The sequence below is a fragment of the Labrus mixtus genome, chromosome 17, assembly GCF_963584025.1.
Source record: "Labrus mixtus chromosome 17, fLabMix1.1, whole genome shotgun sequence".
Lineage (NCBI taxonomy): Eukaryota > Metazoa > Chordata > Actinopteri > Labriformes > Labridae > Labrus > Labrus mixtus.
This window is the reverse complement of record NC_083628.1, coordinates 10,467,156-10,485,918: the sequence shown is the minus strand read 5'-3', so window position 1 is coordinate 10,485,918 and position 18,763 is coordinate 10,467,156. Positions and strand designations below refer to the sequence as shown.

The following is an 18,763-nucleotide window of genomic DNA, read 5'->3' as shown; positions in this document are numbered from 1 at the left end:
AGATTTAAGAGAAGAACATTTCGATCAAAAAGATGCTCTTTGATCAGCTTCCAACAACTCTTTCTTAAATTATCCTGCCTTTTTTTTGTATAGATACATAGGGAAGGCGAGCTGCCTAGAAGGTGTAAATGAAAAATCCATGGTGAAACGCCTCTATAGTTAATAGAATACTGCCCCCTGGTGGTGATACAACATGCAACATGCAGGTAGTTGGATAAGAACGAAAACTGGAAAAGGGTTAAAGTACAAGAAATATTTACACAAATGAGAGTAAGAAATCATATATCAATTATTACTCAAGAAATGGGCTGAAGATTCTCTTTAGATTTTGTTGCTGTTGGTGAAGAGTTTGGCTTGACGTTGGGTTTACGTCCTACTCCAAGATTAGGCTTATATCAATTAATTCATGACGTTGGCCTGACGTCATATTATTGCGTTTGATGGCTGTCATTTCCGACATTGGGCTGATGTCATATCATGAAGTTGGGCTGATGTCATTTCCTGATGTTGGGCTGATGTCATATCATGAAGTTGGACTTGTGGTATGCTCTGACCTTGGGTTTAAGTTGTATTATGATGTCATGTTGATGATGTCAAATAATGACGCCCAGCTGGCGTCATACAATGACATTAGGATGATGTCAAATAATTACTTTGGGCTAAAGTCCTTTCACAACATTAAGCTGACGTCATATAATAATGTTGGGCTAAGAAATGTATGGTAATAGCTTTTGTAGCGGTTAGGGTCAGCTCATCAGAAAATATCACAGGTTTGGGCAGAGCAGGTCGAAATCTGTCAAAACAGCGCTCTGTTTGTTGCTCTACAAAATAAGAAGTTGCAGACAAAATGTTTTTAGGACTGGAAGTTTAAAAATGTCGTAACTATTGGGACTCATGATTCATCGTTAATCTTGATTAGAAAAGAAATGTGAAAAAACACTTGAACAAAGTGCTGTATTCTGATTTTATTAAAAGCATTTAATCAATATAACAGAAAACCAAAAACATAACATAAGGTTGCAAAAATAATGAGAAAAATTAATTCCATGACCACAAAATGTGCACATTTACCTGAACAATCATGTTTTTAAGCTCCTAAAACCTAACTGCAGAGCCAGGGTTAGAAAGGCTTTAAGGCAGTGTTTTGAACATGTGAATCGACATCATTTATTTCCAGTGATTCTTTGGTAAGATATCTTGTTCTCTTTGGTCAGGTTTCAAGATTCCCCTGATCCAGTTTCTCCTCGTTTGAACTGTAATTGAAAAAGAAAAGATTCATTTAACACCAGTCTACTGAAGTTATCCTCTCATTCAGTGTGGTAGATTTATATTTGATGAATATTCAGGTCTAGCAGATTGATTTCAGGACTTACGGCATTCTTCAGCAAGTTTCCAGATTTGGTGAAGATGTTGGGCCTTCTTAGAGACAGTTTGGGGCTCTGCGAGGCGGTCTGCGACGTCGCCTTGGGCAGTGGCAGTGTCTGAGGGTTGGTTTGGCTGGATGTGTTTGAGGCGGGTTGTGACGGTGAGTAAGACGACTGATTTACGGAACTTTGTGATGGGTTTGGTGTGTACGGCTGAGACGGGACATAGGGCTGAGATGAGACATACGGCTGAGATGGGACATAGGGCTGAGATGGGACATAGGGCTGAGATGGGACATAGGGCTGAGATGGGACATACGGCTGGGAGGGTGTGAAGGTTTGAGGAGGGGTGTAGGTGCTAGAAGGAGTGTAGCTTTGAGGAGGTGTGTATGACTGAGGTTGTGGTGGAGTGTAAGCTTGAGGCGGTGAGACTGTTGGAGCTGGTGCGAACGGGTTGGTGTTTGCAAAGCTCTGGGTGTTCTGGTACGGCTGTGTCTGTGAAAAGGACTCAGGTTCTGGGGTTGAGTCCAGCAGAGTGGGTGGTGGAGGGGGTGGGAAGCTATCTGATAAGTCCTCAGAGTCGGCGACGCCGGTCTCGGGGCCGTTGAGCTCGTAATGCCTCTTCCTGAGCTCCCCCAGACGGACTCGCTCCTGCTCCAGCTGGCTCTCCAGCTGCAGCACCTTCACCTGAGAGGCCCAGAGAGCAGAACATCTTCAACAACAGTGGACTAAGGGAGACTCACCCCCTTAAAAATTCAGCATAACTATTCTCTGGGATTTCCCCCCTCCCCCCCCCCCCGAGAGGAGAATGCTAAATAATGTAACAAAAACCAACATCAATTTTTACATGAACTCTTTTTAATCAGAATCACAACGAAACTGGCCCACACACTATACCTCTTACAAAATAAATATTTATAATTATCCAGTCAGTGTGTAATAATTTAACTTAAAGAGCCCATATTCTGCCCTTTTTGGGGTTCGTATATTTAATCTATGTACCTACTTTTGTACGTTCACAATAGCTAAAGTTAAAAAAAAGTGTCTGTTTTCATGTACTGCTCCTCCTTGCTCCCTCTACGCTCTGAGTCCGTCAGCTACACTCTGTTGAGCCCACACTGTTAGACCCCACGTGTGCCAAGTCTGCTCTGATTGGTCTGCCGCTCTGTCGTTATTGGTCAGTGGCTCAGCACACTTCTCGGAAATTTCAACATGAGCTGCTGGGCTTGCCACAACGAGCCAATAGGCTTAGATCAGTGATCTCACACTGACAATGACGCCGCACTGACACATTTTTATCGAGGGGGGCTAGAACCGAGCGTTACATGCAGCTAATGCTACAGCTAACAGGAGGACGTAGGAGAAGCCGCGTTTCCGCAGACTTTGAATTTTTGCACATAGATGTGCCTAAACATGCACAGGACACTTGGAAAACACACTAAAGAGCATACAGAACCAGAAAAAACATAATATGGGACCTTTAGAATGTAAAAAATCTAATTTTGTAAATCTCCGAAGTCAAAGTCTCATGCCCTACCCCTTGTGTTTTTGGCGCCGCCAAGGTTTCTCTAGGTTTAGTTACCCTTAAAGTAAAAAAAAAAAAGCACAATACATTGCCCTCTCTGGTGCCCTGTTAGTGGAGAAAACAAGATAAAGTTTCCTTTTGCCCCTTAAAGTGAAAAGTTGAATAAATCTTTCAGATGGCCTTTTAGTGGGGGAAACTCAGTAAGAGTGCCCTCATAGTTGCCCTTCCAGTGCTGCAGACACGATAGGGTTCCCTTTTAGTGGAGAAAATGCACTCAAGCGCCCTCTGTGGCGCCTCACAAGAAATACAAATGTGACAAAATTAGCTTTGAGATTCCCATTAAAGGAAGAATGTGCTGCTTTTTTGATCCAGTAGATGTCGCCCTTGAGCACCAGCATGAAATCAAAAGAAACCTCCACTCTCCTCCAGCTACGCACCTCCAAACCCCTCCACTCACGTTCGCAAGAAGGAGACAAGCGTAAGCAGCAGACTAAATTGTATTTTTTCCAAGCTGCCTATGGCCTGCATTGCTGTGCTGGCAGGCTAATGTTTGCACTCTTTAGTTAGCTCGTAGCTTCACATTGCATGTGAATTGACGCGGAATGACCGTGATCCAAAAATGCTTCCAGGACATCCACATGAGCAGTGAGTATTTTATTCTTCTTTTCTCTAGTCCTTGACTAAAACAGCTTTTATACGCAAGGGGAGGAGTCAGCCGTCCCCGTCCATGTAAACATGGCACGACAACAACACTGTCAGTGGGACTCGCGCTTCTCACTCATCGTAGACAGGCATGACTCAGAGAGATATCTCTGTCTTGATTTCTTCTATATTTATGTGTAAAATGTTGCATCGTCTTCCTTTAAGTGGTAGATGTTAGTTAAAATTTGCTAAAGACTCTTACTGCTAAAGTTCTCTGTGGACTTTCTCTTAGTGGGGACAGTTTCATTAACTGTCCTCTATGAAAAAAGGGTCACAGGACCCTCTGCAGTGCCCCCTTCTTGGGAAAAATGTTCTCCCCTTATTAAGATAATTACACAAAGTGCCCTCTGGGATGATCTCTTAGAGGAGGTAATTAGATAAAGCACCCTTTACCATGACCTTTTCCTGGAGAGAATTTCCTGCAGGAACCTCCAGTGTTCCCTTCTTGTGGAGAAAATGAGACAAAGTGCTGTGTGTGCTAAAAATAGTTTCCTGCTTTGTGCATCTGTGAGTATTTATTTCAGAGTTTAAGTAGTTACACTTAGTCACAATCTGGGTCAATGATAAAATAATGTTGATCTTAAATACAGTTCTGAACCGTCTAACTGTCAATGTATCACAACTTTCTGCAGACAGGTGCCTTTAAAATCTTTGCACCTCTGACTGCCCGACCACAGGCGACCAAGGGTTAACCATAACCCTCTCAAACAACATAAAATACATGTGAATAATGTTAGGATGTGATTGATATATATATAGATAGATAGATAGATAGATAGATAGATAGATAGATAGATAGATACTTTATTGATCCCGAGGGAAATTCAAAGCATCCAGTAGCAGGTTACAAAGACGTACATGACATGAAACATTTGCTACAAATTAAACCACAAAACCGACGCCCCCCTCCCATACATATATATTAAACCGAAAAAAAGATTTAAAGAATACCCCTAGATGAATCAAACTTAAACTGTGCAATTAAAAATAGACTTATACAAGAAATGTACATAACCCGTGCAGGGATAAAAAATATATGTGCAATTTAAACAAGAACCTATAAACAGTTGAGGAAAAAAAATTAGATTAGATAATTAGATATCCTCACCTGCGCTTCCATTTCTTCTGTTTTCAGCTTGATCAGAGACAAGCCAGAGAAGTCCATAACACCTGTGAAGACATGAGAGTTCATTGCATTTAAATGTCCGATCACTGTTTGCAATTTTATGTTGATGTTGCTTCACAGCTTCCTTCCGCTGCCAATAAGTAACCCGATAAATCATTTAATGCACGTCTAATGTAACCAGAGTTGTCAAGTTTCTCCTCTCACCTTCAGAGGTCCTCCGCTTCCCGTGTTTGGTGGAGGTGACCACCACGGCAGCCATGTCATTAACGTGCCGCGACGCCTGCTGCAGCGTGCTCAGCTTCTTGTTGTTACGATCTGCCTTCACCTGAAATGATGACACATCACAGCACGACAGAACTTTAACGAAAGAAGAAAATTAAATCACCACATGGATGGAGTAATGAGCAAAATATTTGCTCATCGGAGCAAAATAGCTTGTTGATGTTGTGATTTGATTTCGTACCTTTGAAGCGGCAACCAGCTGCGCCGTGCTCGCAGCAATTTCATGACAGCAGGCAATGAGCTCCTCATGTGTACCTTTTTCATCCACAAAGCGGTCAGCAGAGTCTCTGACAGTAACAAGGCGAACACATATGTACTGTTACTTTAAAAAAAAGTTTGATATATTAAGAATAGATATGGAATAACTTTTAATTGATAAGGCTAAAATTGTCACTTACAGCAGCTGTGTGGCGCCCCAGCCCACGGCTTTGGAGGCGGAGATGAGTCCTTCTGTCCAGCGAGAGTTCTTGGCGTAAAATTCTGTAACAGAAGCTGCGCCCTGTGGTGGAAAAAAAATGTGTTGACATGTGTTATTGTTGACACGCAACTGTTAATTCGGCTTTTTGCTTCAGCGTTAATCAGAATAAATCAAGATGTTATAAAACTAATAATATGGAATTTATTCCCTTTCTCTAAGTCAAACATATCAGAGAATCAAACAGAGAAAAAATAGGGACAATACAGCCTGAATTTATTTTTTATTCATTCAAAAAGTCAGCAAATCATTCGCTTCAGTGAGTAAAGGTTAAAATCAAAGTGACTATTTGTTTTTGTAACGTATTGACCTGGAATAACCTCAAACTCACCAAAAAAAAAACGTACAACTTATTGATTAACTGTTTGAAAGAGACTTTGCATTGGAATATGAAGAAAGGACGTCCTAAAACCCTTGGAATAATCCTTTAATCTACATTGGTAAAACTGAACACTTGGCTATCTTGGCCTCGGAATAAACACAACTCAGGAACACAGCCGAGTTAATCAACACGGCAGGGGATGCCTTTGATGTGCTCTGGACTAGGGCTGGGCGATATGGACCAAAACTCATATCTCGATATTGTTTAGCTGAATGGCGATACTCGATATATATCGATATGTATTTTATTAACAGTGAAAACACAGAAAAATAAACTACCTGTTTGTGTATTAAGTAATATTATAAAATAAAAATGTTCCTTAAATACAATAAAAGAGAGAGAGAGGAGGAGCAGGGTTAAGAGGGACAGACAGTCAGTCATCATCAGTGAGATGAGAAAAAAGTGACCTGGCACCTCTATGATGTTATTTTAATGCAACTTAAACTATATTGATATTAAAGATATTGTCTTACCCTATATCTTGTTTGAAAATATATCGATATATCTTAAAAACTCGATATATTGTCCAGCCCTCCTCTGGACTATCTCAACAACTGACCTAACAGCTTTAGATCTGATGAAGAATCTGTCCTAACCAACATGCTCAATTTCTGATATAAAAGAATGTCGGTTCAATCCCTGAATCGGATATATATAATTGTGACATCAAGAGTAACATTTTCATGTGAGTTAGATTCCGCTACGATCATCTATGACGGAATTATATATGTAGGAAGTCTTTTCATATTACCTGATGAACTTTCACTGAATCTTACGTGGAGCACTATTGCCCCCTAGTGGCAAGATTGCTGCACAGATCTAAGTTTTAGGATTAAAGAAATGATGATACGTTAATTATGTTATTTTGTTCTAGTTATTGGAGATGGTATTTGAAGATATGATTTTATACTTTTCATACTATATTAATGCGTTTTTGAGAATGTTGAATGTTATAACGCTGGTTTTATTTCCATCCAGGCAGAAATCGTCTGACTGTCCTCAGGTTTGACGTAATGCGAATTTATTGCATCTTCGTTTGAAATGTTTAATGTCTGAGATAATTCTACATACAAATATTGACATGGTGATGTTCATATGATCAAGTTCTTATTTATACTCTTAATAAGTAAGAACTCGGAGTGAATCAAATTAGTGAACAAATTTAGGAGGTAGGTTAGACATTAGGCCCCGCTCCCTCGTAAAGTCACGCCGGGGATAAAATAGCCCGTCTTCGCGAACTCTTCGCTCTTAGTTTTTCTTTCACTCTCTTGTTTTATTTTCACTTCTCTTGTTGCCTTTCGTGCACTCTTGTTTCGTACCATTCTTGCTTTCTTCACGTTTGCTCCCAAAAAAGCTCGGAATTGCAGGACCTGCAGACCTCGTTTCCATCTTATAATTACCACTATTTTTCAGGTTATTATTATTCAGTGTTATTATTTACGTTGTCACGTCAGTATCACTGTCGTAATTATATCCTTTGCATATTTACTCCCTTTATATATCTGTTGTTCATTTTTCGTTATTAAACTTCACATTTCAGTACTTTGTCTGTGTATTTTTATGGTTTTAACTGCTTGAGAATTTACCCCAATGATATGAGACAGATTTATAAATTAATTAATTAACTAAGGTTAGTTAATTTATGCTCATTCTTTGAGCTGGTGCCCCGATTTATATTAGAAGTAGAATAATATGCTACATTTTATTAATAAACTTAGAGAGTTGAGTCCAAACAGATTTCACCAAGGGGACAATAAAGTGTCGTATCTTTTCGCACCGCTTTGTATCGCGATGCATCGTATCGCTTCATATCGTATCACTTCATATCACATCGTATTGCTTCATATCGTATCACATCATATCATATTGCTTCATATCGTATCACATCATATCATATTGCTTCATATCGTATCACATCATATCACATCGTATTGCTTCATATCGTATCGCTTCATATCGTATTGCTTCATATTGCTTCATATCGTATTGCTTCATATCGTATTGCTTCATATCGCTTCATATCGTATTGCTTCATATCGTATTGCTTCATATCGTATCGCTTCATATCGCATCACATCATATCACATCGTATCGTATCACATTGCATAGTATCGTATCGCATATCATCACATCGCATCGCATCGTTTCATCTTGTAGCTGTACAATGAGAGGGTTGATTTGTCTCTTGGGGAATACATGAAACTGAAACTGTATAAATAAATTGGTTATATGACCTTAAATCCGTCTCATATTTTCAACTCTACCAATCTTTTTAGAGTCAGATCTCAGGTGTTATTCTAAAAACTATGCTTAATATTTGCTTGGGAGAAAATCTGATATGGTCTTGTAATTTGATATTTAATTGACAATGTATTACACTGACTCACCCTTCCTCCTTCCACAATGTCTTTTTGAAGGTCAGTAGAAGCTGTCACCAGCATATGAACAGCCTGGAGGGAAATGGGAAGAGCAGAAGAAGTACTGAATAAAAATCCTTAGTTCCTAAAAATACATCTTATGGTAGACTGACTTTTTTACCTTCATCAAGTCTGAGCAGGAACCCAGGATGCTGTGATGAAACAGAAATCACACAGGTTAGAGCAAACAAAGGGAGGGAGAGAAGCTTTATGTATTATGTTTTTAGATGTGGTGTTCGTCTCACCTCTGGTTGACCTCAAGCTTAACACCACTGGTGTCTCTCCTTGCCTGATTCATAATCTCCTGTGAATCAATAATTGAATGAGAGACATTAAGAATCAGTAGGAGTTTTCTGGAGTTTGTGACGTTTACGTGTTTAAACGTGAGCATTTCCTTACATCCATTCGCAGCACCGCCTCTTCAATTGCAGTTGATGTAGCAATCATCTCTTTATCTACCATTGATCCCAGCTCCTCCTTCAGCACATCCTGCCCTTTCGGACGCAACTCCTAAACAGAAGACATACAGTTAGATTTCAAACAAGAGCTGGAAGCAAAAGTCTTGAGCTGTATAGCTTTATAAGAGAAATACTTGTGATGAGTACAGTAACTTGGGGTGGGGTTTCCATGTCACCACATGAACATTTCTGATTTGATTTCAGCATGTGAATATTTGTTTTACATTAATTAACCTTTGTCAAAATGTTAAAGTTAAGGATTTAGCTCAAAGCTTCTTTTGTCTTTAACAAAGACAAACATCAGTCTCACCTGTCCCAGAGCAAGGAGCCGTTGAACGGTGTAGCGTATCGCAGATGGATCAGCTCTGGGTAAACTGGCCTGAAGCTTCAGATCTTTCAGGTACTGAAGGCAGTGATTGGCACAGTCCCGACAGCTGTCAGTTAAACCTGCACAGCAGACAAGGAAAGAGGGACAGCGCGTTGACTGTTGGCGCATGATGTATTTGACATATAATCTTGGCATTTGGTGTGTGAGTGTGTGTCTCCTACAGTCGGCCTGGTCAGTGGGTGCAGAGTGTGATGTCGCTGCTCCGTTAACAATCGTGTCAGCAGCGAGGTGGGAGAACTGTGTGACCGCTCTCAACAAACCACTGGCATCTGAACAAGAGTAGAGAGGCATTAGATACATTCATGGTCTGGGGTTAACATACTCTTAACCAGAAGCACACACAGCTTACTGACCGTTTCTGTTTCCCATGTAGACCTGGTGGCTCTGCTGCATTTTATCAATCGAACTCAGAGTGATTTCAGCTCGATTCACCAAATAATCTGAAAAACAAAAAAAAAGAGAACTGGTGAGCAAAATGGAATCAAAAAGCAAAATGTCAATATGAGGATGAGGTAGAATAGGTGATATGAAGTTAAAGGGGAATTTGAGTTACGTTTCAGACCTTTAGAATTTCATTCTGAGACTGTCAATGGCAAAACAAAACAAAATATTATGGAGGTGCTTTAATCAGGGATATTTCTCCTCAACAATGGGATAGATTTGTGGCCATTTAAGACTAACAGCTAAAAGTGATGTTCTTCCAGAAAATGTTCTTCTATTATATGTTAAAAGTGGACCAAAAAAAAAAGGATTTCCACAATCAGCAACTTCCAGTGTTGAAAAATGAAGCTGATACGGAAGTGCAAAAAACTGCAGTTCCTTGAGTGTTCACCTCGGCAGCTTCCAAAAACAACAGAGAAAAAAGCAGTATATTTCGCAATTTAGTACGCTTCCGGTGGCGCTGCATTGCTGCGGTGTGGACTCCTGTTCTGTCCTGTTCCTGGTCTACAAACACTATAATGAAGTAGTTAATGATGGGCAAAATCATTGTATTTTAGAGCCCTCTTATTTGGTGAATACAGTGTAATGATGTTATTTTTGAAGGGGGGAAATGAGAGGTTTTACCAGGGGAACTGATGCAGCTGATATGTATGGGGTCGTCCACTTTGGCCACAGCATCCAGTATGATGCCTTCAGCCTCCACCACAGCACACTGCAGCAGACAGAACTGCTCCTCCTGCAGCTTCTTGGCCAGCTCTCCTTCGCGACACGCCTGAAGTTTCAGATAATCGCTCTCGTCAGTAACTAACCACCATGACAACTACAGCTTCATCGTGCAGTCATAAACGGTGCAGCACCTGTTGCTGCAACTGAGCGTGCAGCATTCCCAGCTCCATGCTGCTCCTCTGCCTCTCCTGCTCCAGGGAGCTCTGGTGGAGCTGAGCCTGCTGTCTGAGGGAGTTCAGCTCGGACTCCTGATCCCTCATTGAGCGCGTCAGCACCTCCCTCTCTGCCTGTAGTCCTGCGAGTGAACTGCTCAGCTGGGTCCCACTCTGAGGATCAAAACAGGCATGACTGTTTTAAAAGTGTGATTTGTCAAATGAGGACTGGTAGAGGATGAAGTTAAGGGAAAAATATTCCTACCATCTCTTTGCTCTGCAGGACGTTTTTTGCAACAGTCAGTTCCGCTCGTGTCGAGTCCAGCTCTCGCCTCAAACGGTCGATCTCCAACTTCTGCTCCGCATTGATGGTGAGCTTATGGAACACAAGGCAAGTTTATATCTTTATCACCTTTCAAAAACAAGACAATGTCGAAGGGCTACACATGAGGCAAAGACATTAAAGCTGCAACAATAAGACAAAAAAAAAGGCGGAAAAAAGCACCAAGTAGTTCATAATCAATGTAGCATTTTGCTGTTAATTAAAGAAAAGTGTGTTGACATTTGCTGGTTTAAGCTTCTTAAATAAAATAATTTAATGCTGTTATTCATTTTGTGACAGTAAAGTTGTTTCATTGGAGCTACTGGACAATGAAATATGAAAACAAAGTCTCAAATTGACCTGAAAATGGAAGTGGTAAACAGTAAAGTCCTCAGCTATGTGCCCCATCCTGCATGTTAATGACAATTCTTTGTGGTGCTCTGTCCCCAGTCTGTACCTGCTGCTGGAGCTGAGCTCTAAGAGACTCCAGCTCTCGGTTGAGCCGGTCTCTCTCCAGGTCCAGGGAGCCCTGCTGATGCTGGGCCTGTTGTCTCAACAAGGACAACTCTGAGTCTTTCTCTCTGGCGGATCGCAGCAGCACTTCCCGCTCGGCCTGCAGAGCTGCCAGGCTGCCGCTTGCTTGAGATCCCTCCTGAAAACATTTAAACAAAAAAAAAAATGTAGGTGAATAAAACATCTCTGAATGCAAAAATTCACAGGATAAAGCTGTAAAGTGTCATTCAATAGGGAAAAACCAGATATAGGGGACTGACATGCAGGAAAAGAGGTCAGACTTGAATCCAGGGATGTTTGGAGGGTGCGCTCCACTCCACTAGATTTATGAAACGGCTCGGTTCACAGTTTCTGACTTGGCCTGATGGTGGTGCTGAAGAGTTTGTTGGGAAGTTTAAATCAGCTATAATGTTTACAGTAATATGCCTGCTTACTTCAGTTCCTCTCTGAGAGCATTGTAACTGTGATGCATTCACTGACTGCGAAGAGGATGCCTTTGCTTATTCCTACACAAACTGATATGAATTTGAATGTTGACGCGTCCAAATATTTTTGAGCAAAGTGAGGTGCAATTTAACTAAGAGCCATTTTCAGACTTTTTCATTCCGCAAAAGTGCCGTAAATAACCTCCGCCATCATCAGGCCATCGTGCATTCAAACTGATTCTGCAACAGAGTAATGATGGTGTCCCAGTCTGTGAGTTCACGTTGCGTTTCGGCGTTGCAGAAGCACGGCACAGTGGGAACTCCACGTAGACACACAGTGAGACGTGCACGCACGCACAGCACTGCGCCGCCCCACTTGACTCTGCTGAAACTGTCTCACCTCTGTAAAGCCTCTATTACTACCTTCGAAGACGGTTATGAGGGGGGATCACTTCATCCCCCCCATTACGCCTCCGCGACATTCAGAACGAATGCGAGACGTCACAGGGGCGTAAATATCGGGACTTGAAACGGCAGTCTGAATTAGGCTTGTGATGCATTCGCTTACTTTTGTACTTATTCGGGTCAATTCAAAAAGTGATGCTTCAACCACTCTTGCTCCTACTGAACCCCCTTTAAAGTAGATATTTTTACTTAATTGTTTACCAACAAAAGCCTCTTAAAACAGGGATGTATTTGATTACTCTTGTACCACCTCAAGGGCATTTATAGAGCTTTAGGTTCTGTTACTTTTATACCTACTGTGGGTTCCTTAAACAGCGATTCATCCACTTTATTTCTTACCTATTTGTCTACTTTTAACAGCTGGCTGACATAACTGTGAATAATGATGTCTACACTAAGCTTAGGATAAGATGTTCAATGTCTGCTACTACTACTGAGCTACAGTAACTTTAATACTTGCTTCACTGATAAAAGAGTATGTTCATATTTGAACATTATGTCTCACCCTCTCTTTATTTTCCAGAGTACTGCGAAGGAGAGCCAGCTCTGCTCTTTGCTCCAGCAGCTCTTTGTTCAGGCGTTCCACCTCCTGAAGTTGGTTCATCTGATCAGAGGAGGAGACATGTAGTACATTATGAGGGGCAGTCTTTTTCACACAGAAAGGCTCCAGGTTGAAACTGATCATATCAGTAGATGTAGCCGTATTGTTCTGCAGTGGTTATGGATAAGATGACGACGAGGTCCCACCATGTTTCTTTTCTCCTGTCGTAGATATTCCAGCTCACTTTCCAGCTGCTGATTGGCTCGCAGCACATCGTCTTGGCCGTGTTTTGTATTGGACAGCAACTTCACCGTTTCTGCGTTCTGCACAATCACACACAAATAAAAGACTGCCTTTAGGAGGTTCAACATCTAAAGAAAAACACCAAATCGCCTTCTCCCTGAGTGTCAGTAAGACAATTATATCCACAAATGTCGACATTGTCCTCTACTCTGATGTTGCAGCTCACCTTCTTCATTAAGTCGGCATGGCTGCTGATCAGCTCTGCATGTCTGTCTTTGAGCTGAGTGAATCGAAGCTCTGCTGCCTGAGCCCTGGCTGCACAATGAAGAAGAAACAGGAGCTCAGTAAGAGTTAGCTTCATTCCTGTGTCTTTTTTTTTTTTTTTTATTGTTTTTTTTTAAACAAATCTGTGTACTCACTGTCGGCCTCTTTGAATCCAATCTGAGCACCAACACTTGCCACATTAGCAGACCGCAGAGCCTCCACTTCCATCCTCAGATGTTCGTTTTCCATCATGGCCATCTGCTTGTGTGTGCGCTGCTCCTCCATCTCCGATTCCAGACGGTTCACCTGAGACTTTAACTCAATAACAGCCCTCTGAGCCTGAAGGAAAAAGGCACGAATAAGGGGGTATGTTACATCTATATCAAAGGGTTTGTACTGGAAATGTGTACCGAGCAGCTCAACTGATCTACTGACCTCAGTCTTGATGAGCTTCAGCTCTGGCCTGAGCACCTCCAGCTCTCTCTTCAGACTCTCGTTCTCTGTGTTCCTCTTCTCGTCAGGTGCTGCCATTTGGTTCATCAAATAGTACTGCCAGGACAAGACATGCGAGTTTCAAGCTACACCAACGCTATGAAATGTAAAACACTACTTGTCTTCTAAGCAGGAGTGGCCTTTTTCTACCTTTTAAGACCAGTTCAATGATGACAACAAAAATACAAATTTCTACATTTTCTTTCTGTTTTAACCTTGAATCTAACTTTCACATAGAAATCTCTCATTTTGTGTTCATCATATTTTGAAAACAACATCGATCGTTCAGCACCGGCAGAGCGTAGAGATTTGGTGTCAGATCTCACAAAAGGGGAGTTTGAAGTTTCAATCATTGTGAATTTTCTTCTTATGAAGATGTGTTACCAGTATTAACTTTTGTGACTATGAGGCAAAAGATTCCAAACTCCTTCATATTTTCAGCTCAAGGTTACTTCCCCCGTCTTAAATACGAACAGGACCTGCTGCTCATTTCCTTAATGTGCATCTCTGTGGAGAAAAACTCAGATACAAAAAAAAAAAAAAGCATGCTCCCCTCTCTCTCTGAGCCCGTCTCTGTGAAGGCTTACCTGTGGCACCTTCGGCTGCCGCTCCACTTCCTCCACATCTAGCCGCTCCTCATTGGGCATGACCACCACTGCCTTTTTATATTCGCCAAATGCTGCGGCACGGAGGAAGTTCGGAGGAGCCTGCGGGGGTTTAATAACCAAAATGTATGTTATTTCAACAGAATAAAAAAACTTTATGTAAGTTTGAGTTGAAGCATCAGAGAAAACTCCGTACTTACATCTGGGAGATCAGGGATCCGGATGATACTCTTAAAGAACTCAATCTCTCTGGCTCTGTCGAAGAACTGTTTCAGGCTGTGAAAAAAAAAAAAAACGCGACTGTGATTGAGTGAACCGAAAAAAGATGTATGCAAGGTTAATAAAAGATATAGCATACAAAGGCATTTTTTTCTCATTGTAATACTGATCAACCTGTGTAACAAATCTATTTTAACTGTCAGATGTAAGGGAAGAAAACATTGGCTTTTTCCAGTCCACCAGGCTGGGGGATGAGTTTTCTTTTGGAGAAGTTAGTTAGCAAATATCACAGGTAGCAGTCAGCCTAACAGATAGACAACTGGTGAAAATAAAATAAAATAAAAACAGATTTTTCAACTAAGCAGTAATCAACTTGTAAATCCCCAGGTTACTGAAGCTGCTGCCTATGTGTTTGTAGAAATGCGTCGATTAAATACCATTAATAATACAGCACAGGGAGTAGACAACACACGTTTGCATTGAGTTGAGTCGGACTATGGAGACTAATACAGGTTGAGGTTGTCATGTTTTTCTGACAGTGTTGGTCAGGCTGTTTGCTTTAAAATCCCCTTCCCCAGCTATAAAGGCGATGAACGTGAAATGGACAACCAAAGAAAAAAAAAACATAAATATATATCCACTGAAAAGTTTGGGAACCCCTGATGTAGAGACTTAAAGGTCACACATTATACTCATCTCCAACCAGATTAAATAAGTCTCAGAGCTCCCTAAAACATGTCTGTGAATGTTATTGTTACTAATCCACTCTGATCCTGCATTTGATCATGCTTATAAACCCCTCTGTTTCAGCCCTGCTCAGAACAGGCTGTTTCTGTGTCTGTAGCTTTAAATGTAAATTAGCTGTGTCTGACCACGCCCCCTTCTCTGGTAGGGCTTGGGTGGCTTGCGCTTTCTCGCTTCATGCCCGATTGTTTGCGGTGAGAATGCAAACTCAGAGGGCAGAACATCCACCTAGCTGTGTGAGCGTCACCAACCTGGGGGAGGGGTTACTGCCCTTTGTGATGTCACAAAGGGAAAATCTCCAAATGGTGCAGGTGGAGCAGGTAAATGATGGAGAGGATGGACTTTTCTCATAATTGGGGGATTTTTAGAAAGGCTAGGGACACATTTTAGTGTTAGAAAACCACGACGCAGTGTATTATGTATAATATGTGACCTTTAAGTGGGATAATACCTTTTCTTTTTTGCCTTATATTACTTCAATTACACTGAAATCCTACCCTGTAAATAGATCACGGAACCGCTCTCGATGACCTAGAAGAGTGTCTGGTGCGATGCCTAAAAAACACAGAAGAACATGATGAATTTTGGAGGTCTAGTACAGTAAGGTTTGATTTGATGATGAACATTTTTCTCCGACACTCACGGCTGTGAAGTTTGAACATCAGCAGCACAGAGAAGTGGTAGAGGAAGCTGCAGTCCAGGATGAGCGGGATCAATGGAGTCAGTCTGCACTGTCCAGCTGGGGTCGAAGGTTTGGCCCCGTTGGCATCAAGCTGACGCAGAACTTCAGAGAACATAAACAAGACATTAAAGCTCAGTTAAAGGACTAGTCTAGTGGTTTTCTGCACTTTCATAATGTTTATAAAATCACATAGCCTTATGTAAGTAAAACCTGAAGAGGTGGATTCACCTGTCTCAGACATCTTTAGTCCAGCATCCAGGTAATCCAGCAGCTCCTGTGTCATATCCAACCTACAATATATAAAGCAACAATTAATAAAAGCGTTTAACTGTTTTTTTTTATAAGATGTGCTGTATTTGTTAGTGACAAACTTACACTTTGGTCTTCTCTGTTCCTGCTTCTCTGTCTAAAGTCTCATCGCTGACCTCCAGGTTTCCTGGGATCGCCCCGTGCTGAAGAGGAGGTTTTTATTATTGGAAATCAACCTTTTTTTTTTAATAAACTGACACTGTGAAATCTCTTTATATATAAACCATAAAATTATTTAGTTTTATGTTACCTTCACATGGAATTCAATTTTGTGGCAGAGATATTTGGCTGACAAGGCAACAATGTGGCCGTATCGATCATGCAAGCTTCCCTAAAATAAAATGAAAGGTGAATGTTATAAGAAGTCAGTCATTGATGGTTGTTTAGTTGCATAAGATAAAATATGAAATTTAAAGAAGGACACAGTGGTAATGGATGAGTAGGTTGTCTCAATCTGTGAAGGGAAAATTCTACAATTTGTTTAAGATGTAAAATAAAAAGAAACATAATATTGGATCCATGTTCAAAATGATGAAGGATTGAAGTCATTCAATATATAAATGTACTATGTTGGTGCTTGTACCTCAATAGGGATTAGTTGCAAGGTTTTTACACTGGTATCTAACTTAATAAAATCATCTCTGCTACTCACCCAGAGAACGCCCATGTCTTTAATATTGTGACAGTATCTGTGAGAATCTCTGACGCACTGCAAGACAGAGAGAGAGAAGAGAGATAACACATCAGCAACACAACAGAAAAGTAAAAAAACAAGAGGTAAAATGCAAGATTGAAGCATTTTTAATGTTCAAACTCACATTTCTGTGTCCACCACGCAGCACTTTGTGCAGCAGATAGCAGAACTTCCAGCTGACCATGGAATGGCTGGACAGAGGCAGGTTGAGGGCGTAGGACCAGAAGGTTGTAGCTCCGGCCTCCTTATATGTTCCTATGATGATTTCTTCACAGCTGTCAAGGAAACTCCAAAATACTAGTGCACAATCTAGATTCAACCTTTCACGAGTAGATTGTTAAATTAAATCCTGGTTGACTAGTTTTATTGAAATTACTCAACAATCTTACATCGAATGGTCAGGAAGGTTTTTATTAGTTTTAGTTGTTGTCACCAGAGTTTGACTTCTTTTGACTGTAGTGGCCCTCATTCTTTGCCAACTGTTCCATAATCCAGCTGAAATTCGTGATTCATTGCTGTTTTTTTTCCCACTGTATGACAATTTTAACAACTTAAACTGTTTTTGTAAAAGGGAAACAATGTGGTTTGATTTCAAAATAAAAGGATACCGCGGACATATTTCTCTTTGGCCGGTGTTTCGGTCGAGGTGACTGTTTTGCTGATGCAGTGAAGCTGAAAGAAAACAGACAGGTAAAGGTAAACAACTGGCTGCCGGTAATAGGTTCTAATTATATATAAAAACAAAAAAAGTTGGATTTTTACAGTCTATTTTTCCCTCAGTACAACAAAACATCTCGTGCAATATTTAAACGGGAATTCAAATCATTTAAATTGATGAAAGATATCAATAATAAGCTTCTTATTTTGTAGGATTGGCCTACGTTTTTGTTCGCACTTAAACCAAATATTTTCATTCTTGTAGTGCGCCTACAAGAATGAAAATAATAGGCCGAGTCATTAAATGTCTCTTATAGACTATTACTAAAACACAGTATATCTTTGTGTAACACTCCTCCTTCCGTGACGGACAAAATAAATCCAGTGGGGTAAAGTTTAAACCTGTTTTCATTAAACCGATCACTCACCTGTTGCTTGCCAAACTGCTCTTTCTCCGCAGCCAACGCTTTTTCCGTCTTATTGTCACTTTTGTTCTTGCTTTTACTCATTTTGAGGCTGTACTCCACGCAAATTGAACTTCAGCTGTATGAATCCAAGGTGTCAGCTCCTCACCTCCTGTGCGCTCTGGTGCCTCTTTAAAAAAAAAAAAAAAACACAATAGACGTGCGTCAGACGCTCCGTGCGCACGTCCCCAAAAGATTTCTCTTTAAAGTCGCTTCTTCAAATTGAAACATCGCAGTATTCCTCCACAAAGACGTAAACTAAGAAACGTGTCATGTATGTAAAAAGTCCCCTACTGAACAAAAGACGCGTCCCAGAACAAAAACAGTTGTGATTCTATTAAAATCTGAGATTATCTTGAGATTAGTATAAACAATATTCAGACGCACTTCGTGCTTAAATATGTTAGATATAAAATAGTGAAAAGATGACAAAGTTACAAATCCAAATCAAGAACTTTTTTTTAAAACAGCTATCTACATTTCCTGAGTCACCCTGCAGACTTGTAGGCGGTGAAACTGGAATGACAAAAGGACACACCACCTAACAGCCCTGTAGGACTGGTTTCACATCACAGGTACTTCACACAATACAGCCTTTAAAAACATATAGAGGGTGTCAAAATACAGTTTTTTTTATGGCCGTACAAAAAAAATAAAGAATATGTAAAAAGCGTGGAGGCACAAAA

At 40.7% G+C, this 18,763-nt stretch overlaps 1 protein-coding gene across 1 annotated transcript; it reads right to left on the bottom strand.

Annotated features, from left to right (window-relative positions):
* Nucleotides 1-945: 945 nt before the first annotated feature.
* On the bottom strand, nt 946-18,647 carry LOC132992165 (huntingtin-interacting protein 1-related protein-like). The gene is made up of 33 exons (XM_061061330.1): nt 18,042-18,647; nt 17,565-17,628; nt 17,081-17,223; nt 16,915-16,971; nt 16,513-16,593; nt 16,329-16,405; nt 16,182-16,243; nt 15,915-16,055; nt 15,769-15,826; nt 14,509-14,584; nt 14,291-14,410; nt 13,647-13,760; nt 13,367-13,550; nt 13,174-13,262; nt 12,911-13,027; nt 12,669-12,767; nt 11,218-11,412; nt 10,704-10,814; nt 10,418-10,612; nt 10,185-10,332; nt 9,473-9,559; nt 9,281-9,388; nt 9,042-9,178; nt 8,673-8,783; nt 8,519-8,577; nt 8,395-8,425; nt 8,244-8,306; nt 5,398-5,498; nt 5,181-5,286; nt 4,922-5,042; nt 4,700-4,761; nt 1,374-2,051; nt 946-1,253 (listed from the first exon to the last, which is right to left on the bottom strand). The coding sequence occupies exons 1-33, from the start codon at nt 18,120-18,122 to the stop codon at nt 1,218-1,220; spliced, it is 3,912 nt and encodes a 1,303-aa protein (XP_060917313.1). The 5' UTR covers nt 18,123-18,647; the 3' UTR covers nt 946-1,217.
* Nucleotides 18,648-18,763: the final 116 nt, after the last annotated feature.

Excerpts from the sequence above, each read along its gene's own strand:
- LOC132992165 (XM_061061330.1), bottom strand. The coding sequence starts at position 18,122 with ATGAGTAAAAGCAAGAACAAAAGTGACAATAAGACGGAAAAAGCGTTG. Across the intron at positions 10,333-10,417 it reads ACGCTCAGTTGCAGCAACAG|GCGTGTCGCGAAGGAGAGCT; the intron begins GTGCTGCACCGT and ends CTGAAACTTCAG. Across the intron at positions 5,043-5,180 it reads AGCTGGTTGCCGCTTCAAAG|GTGAAGGCAGATCGTAACAA; the intron begins GTACGAAATCAA and ends TCATCATTTCAG.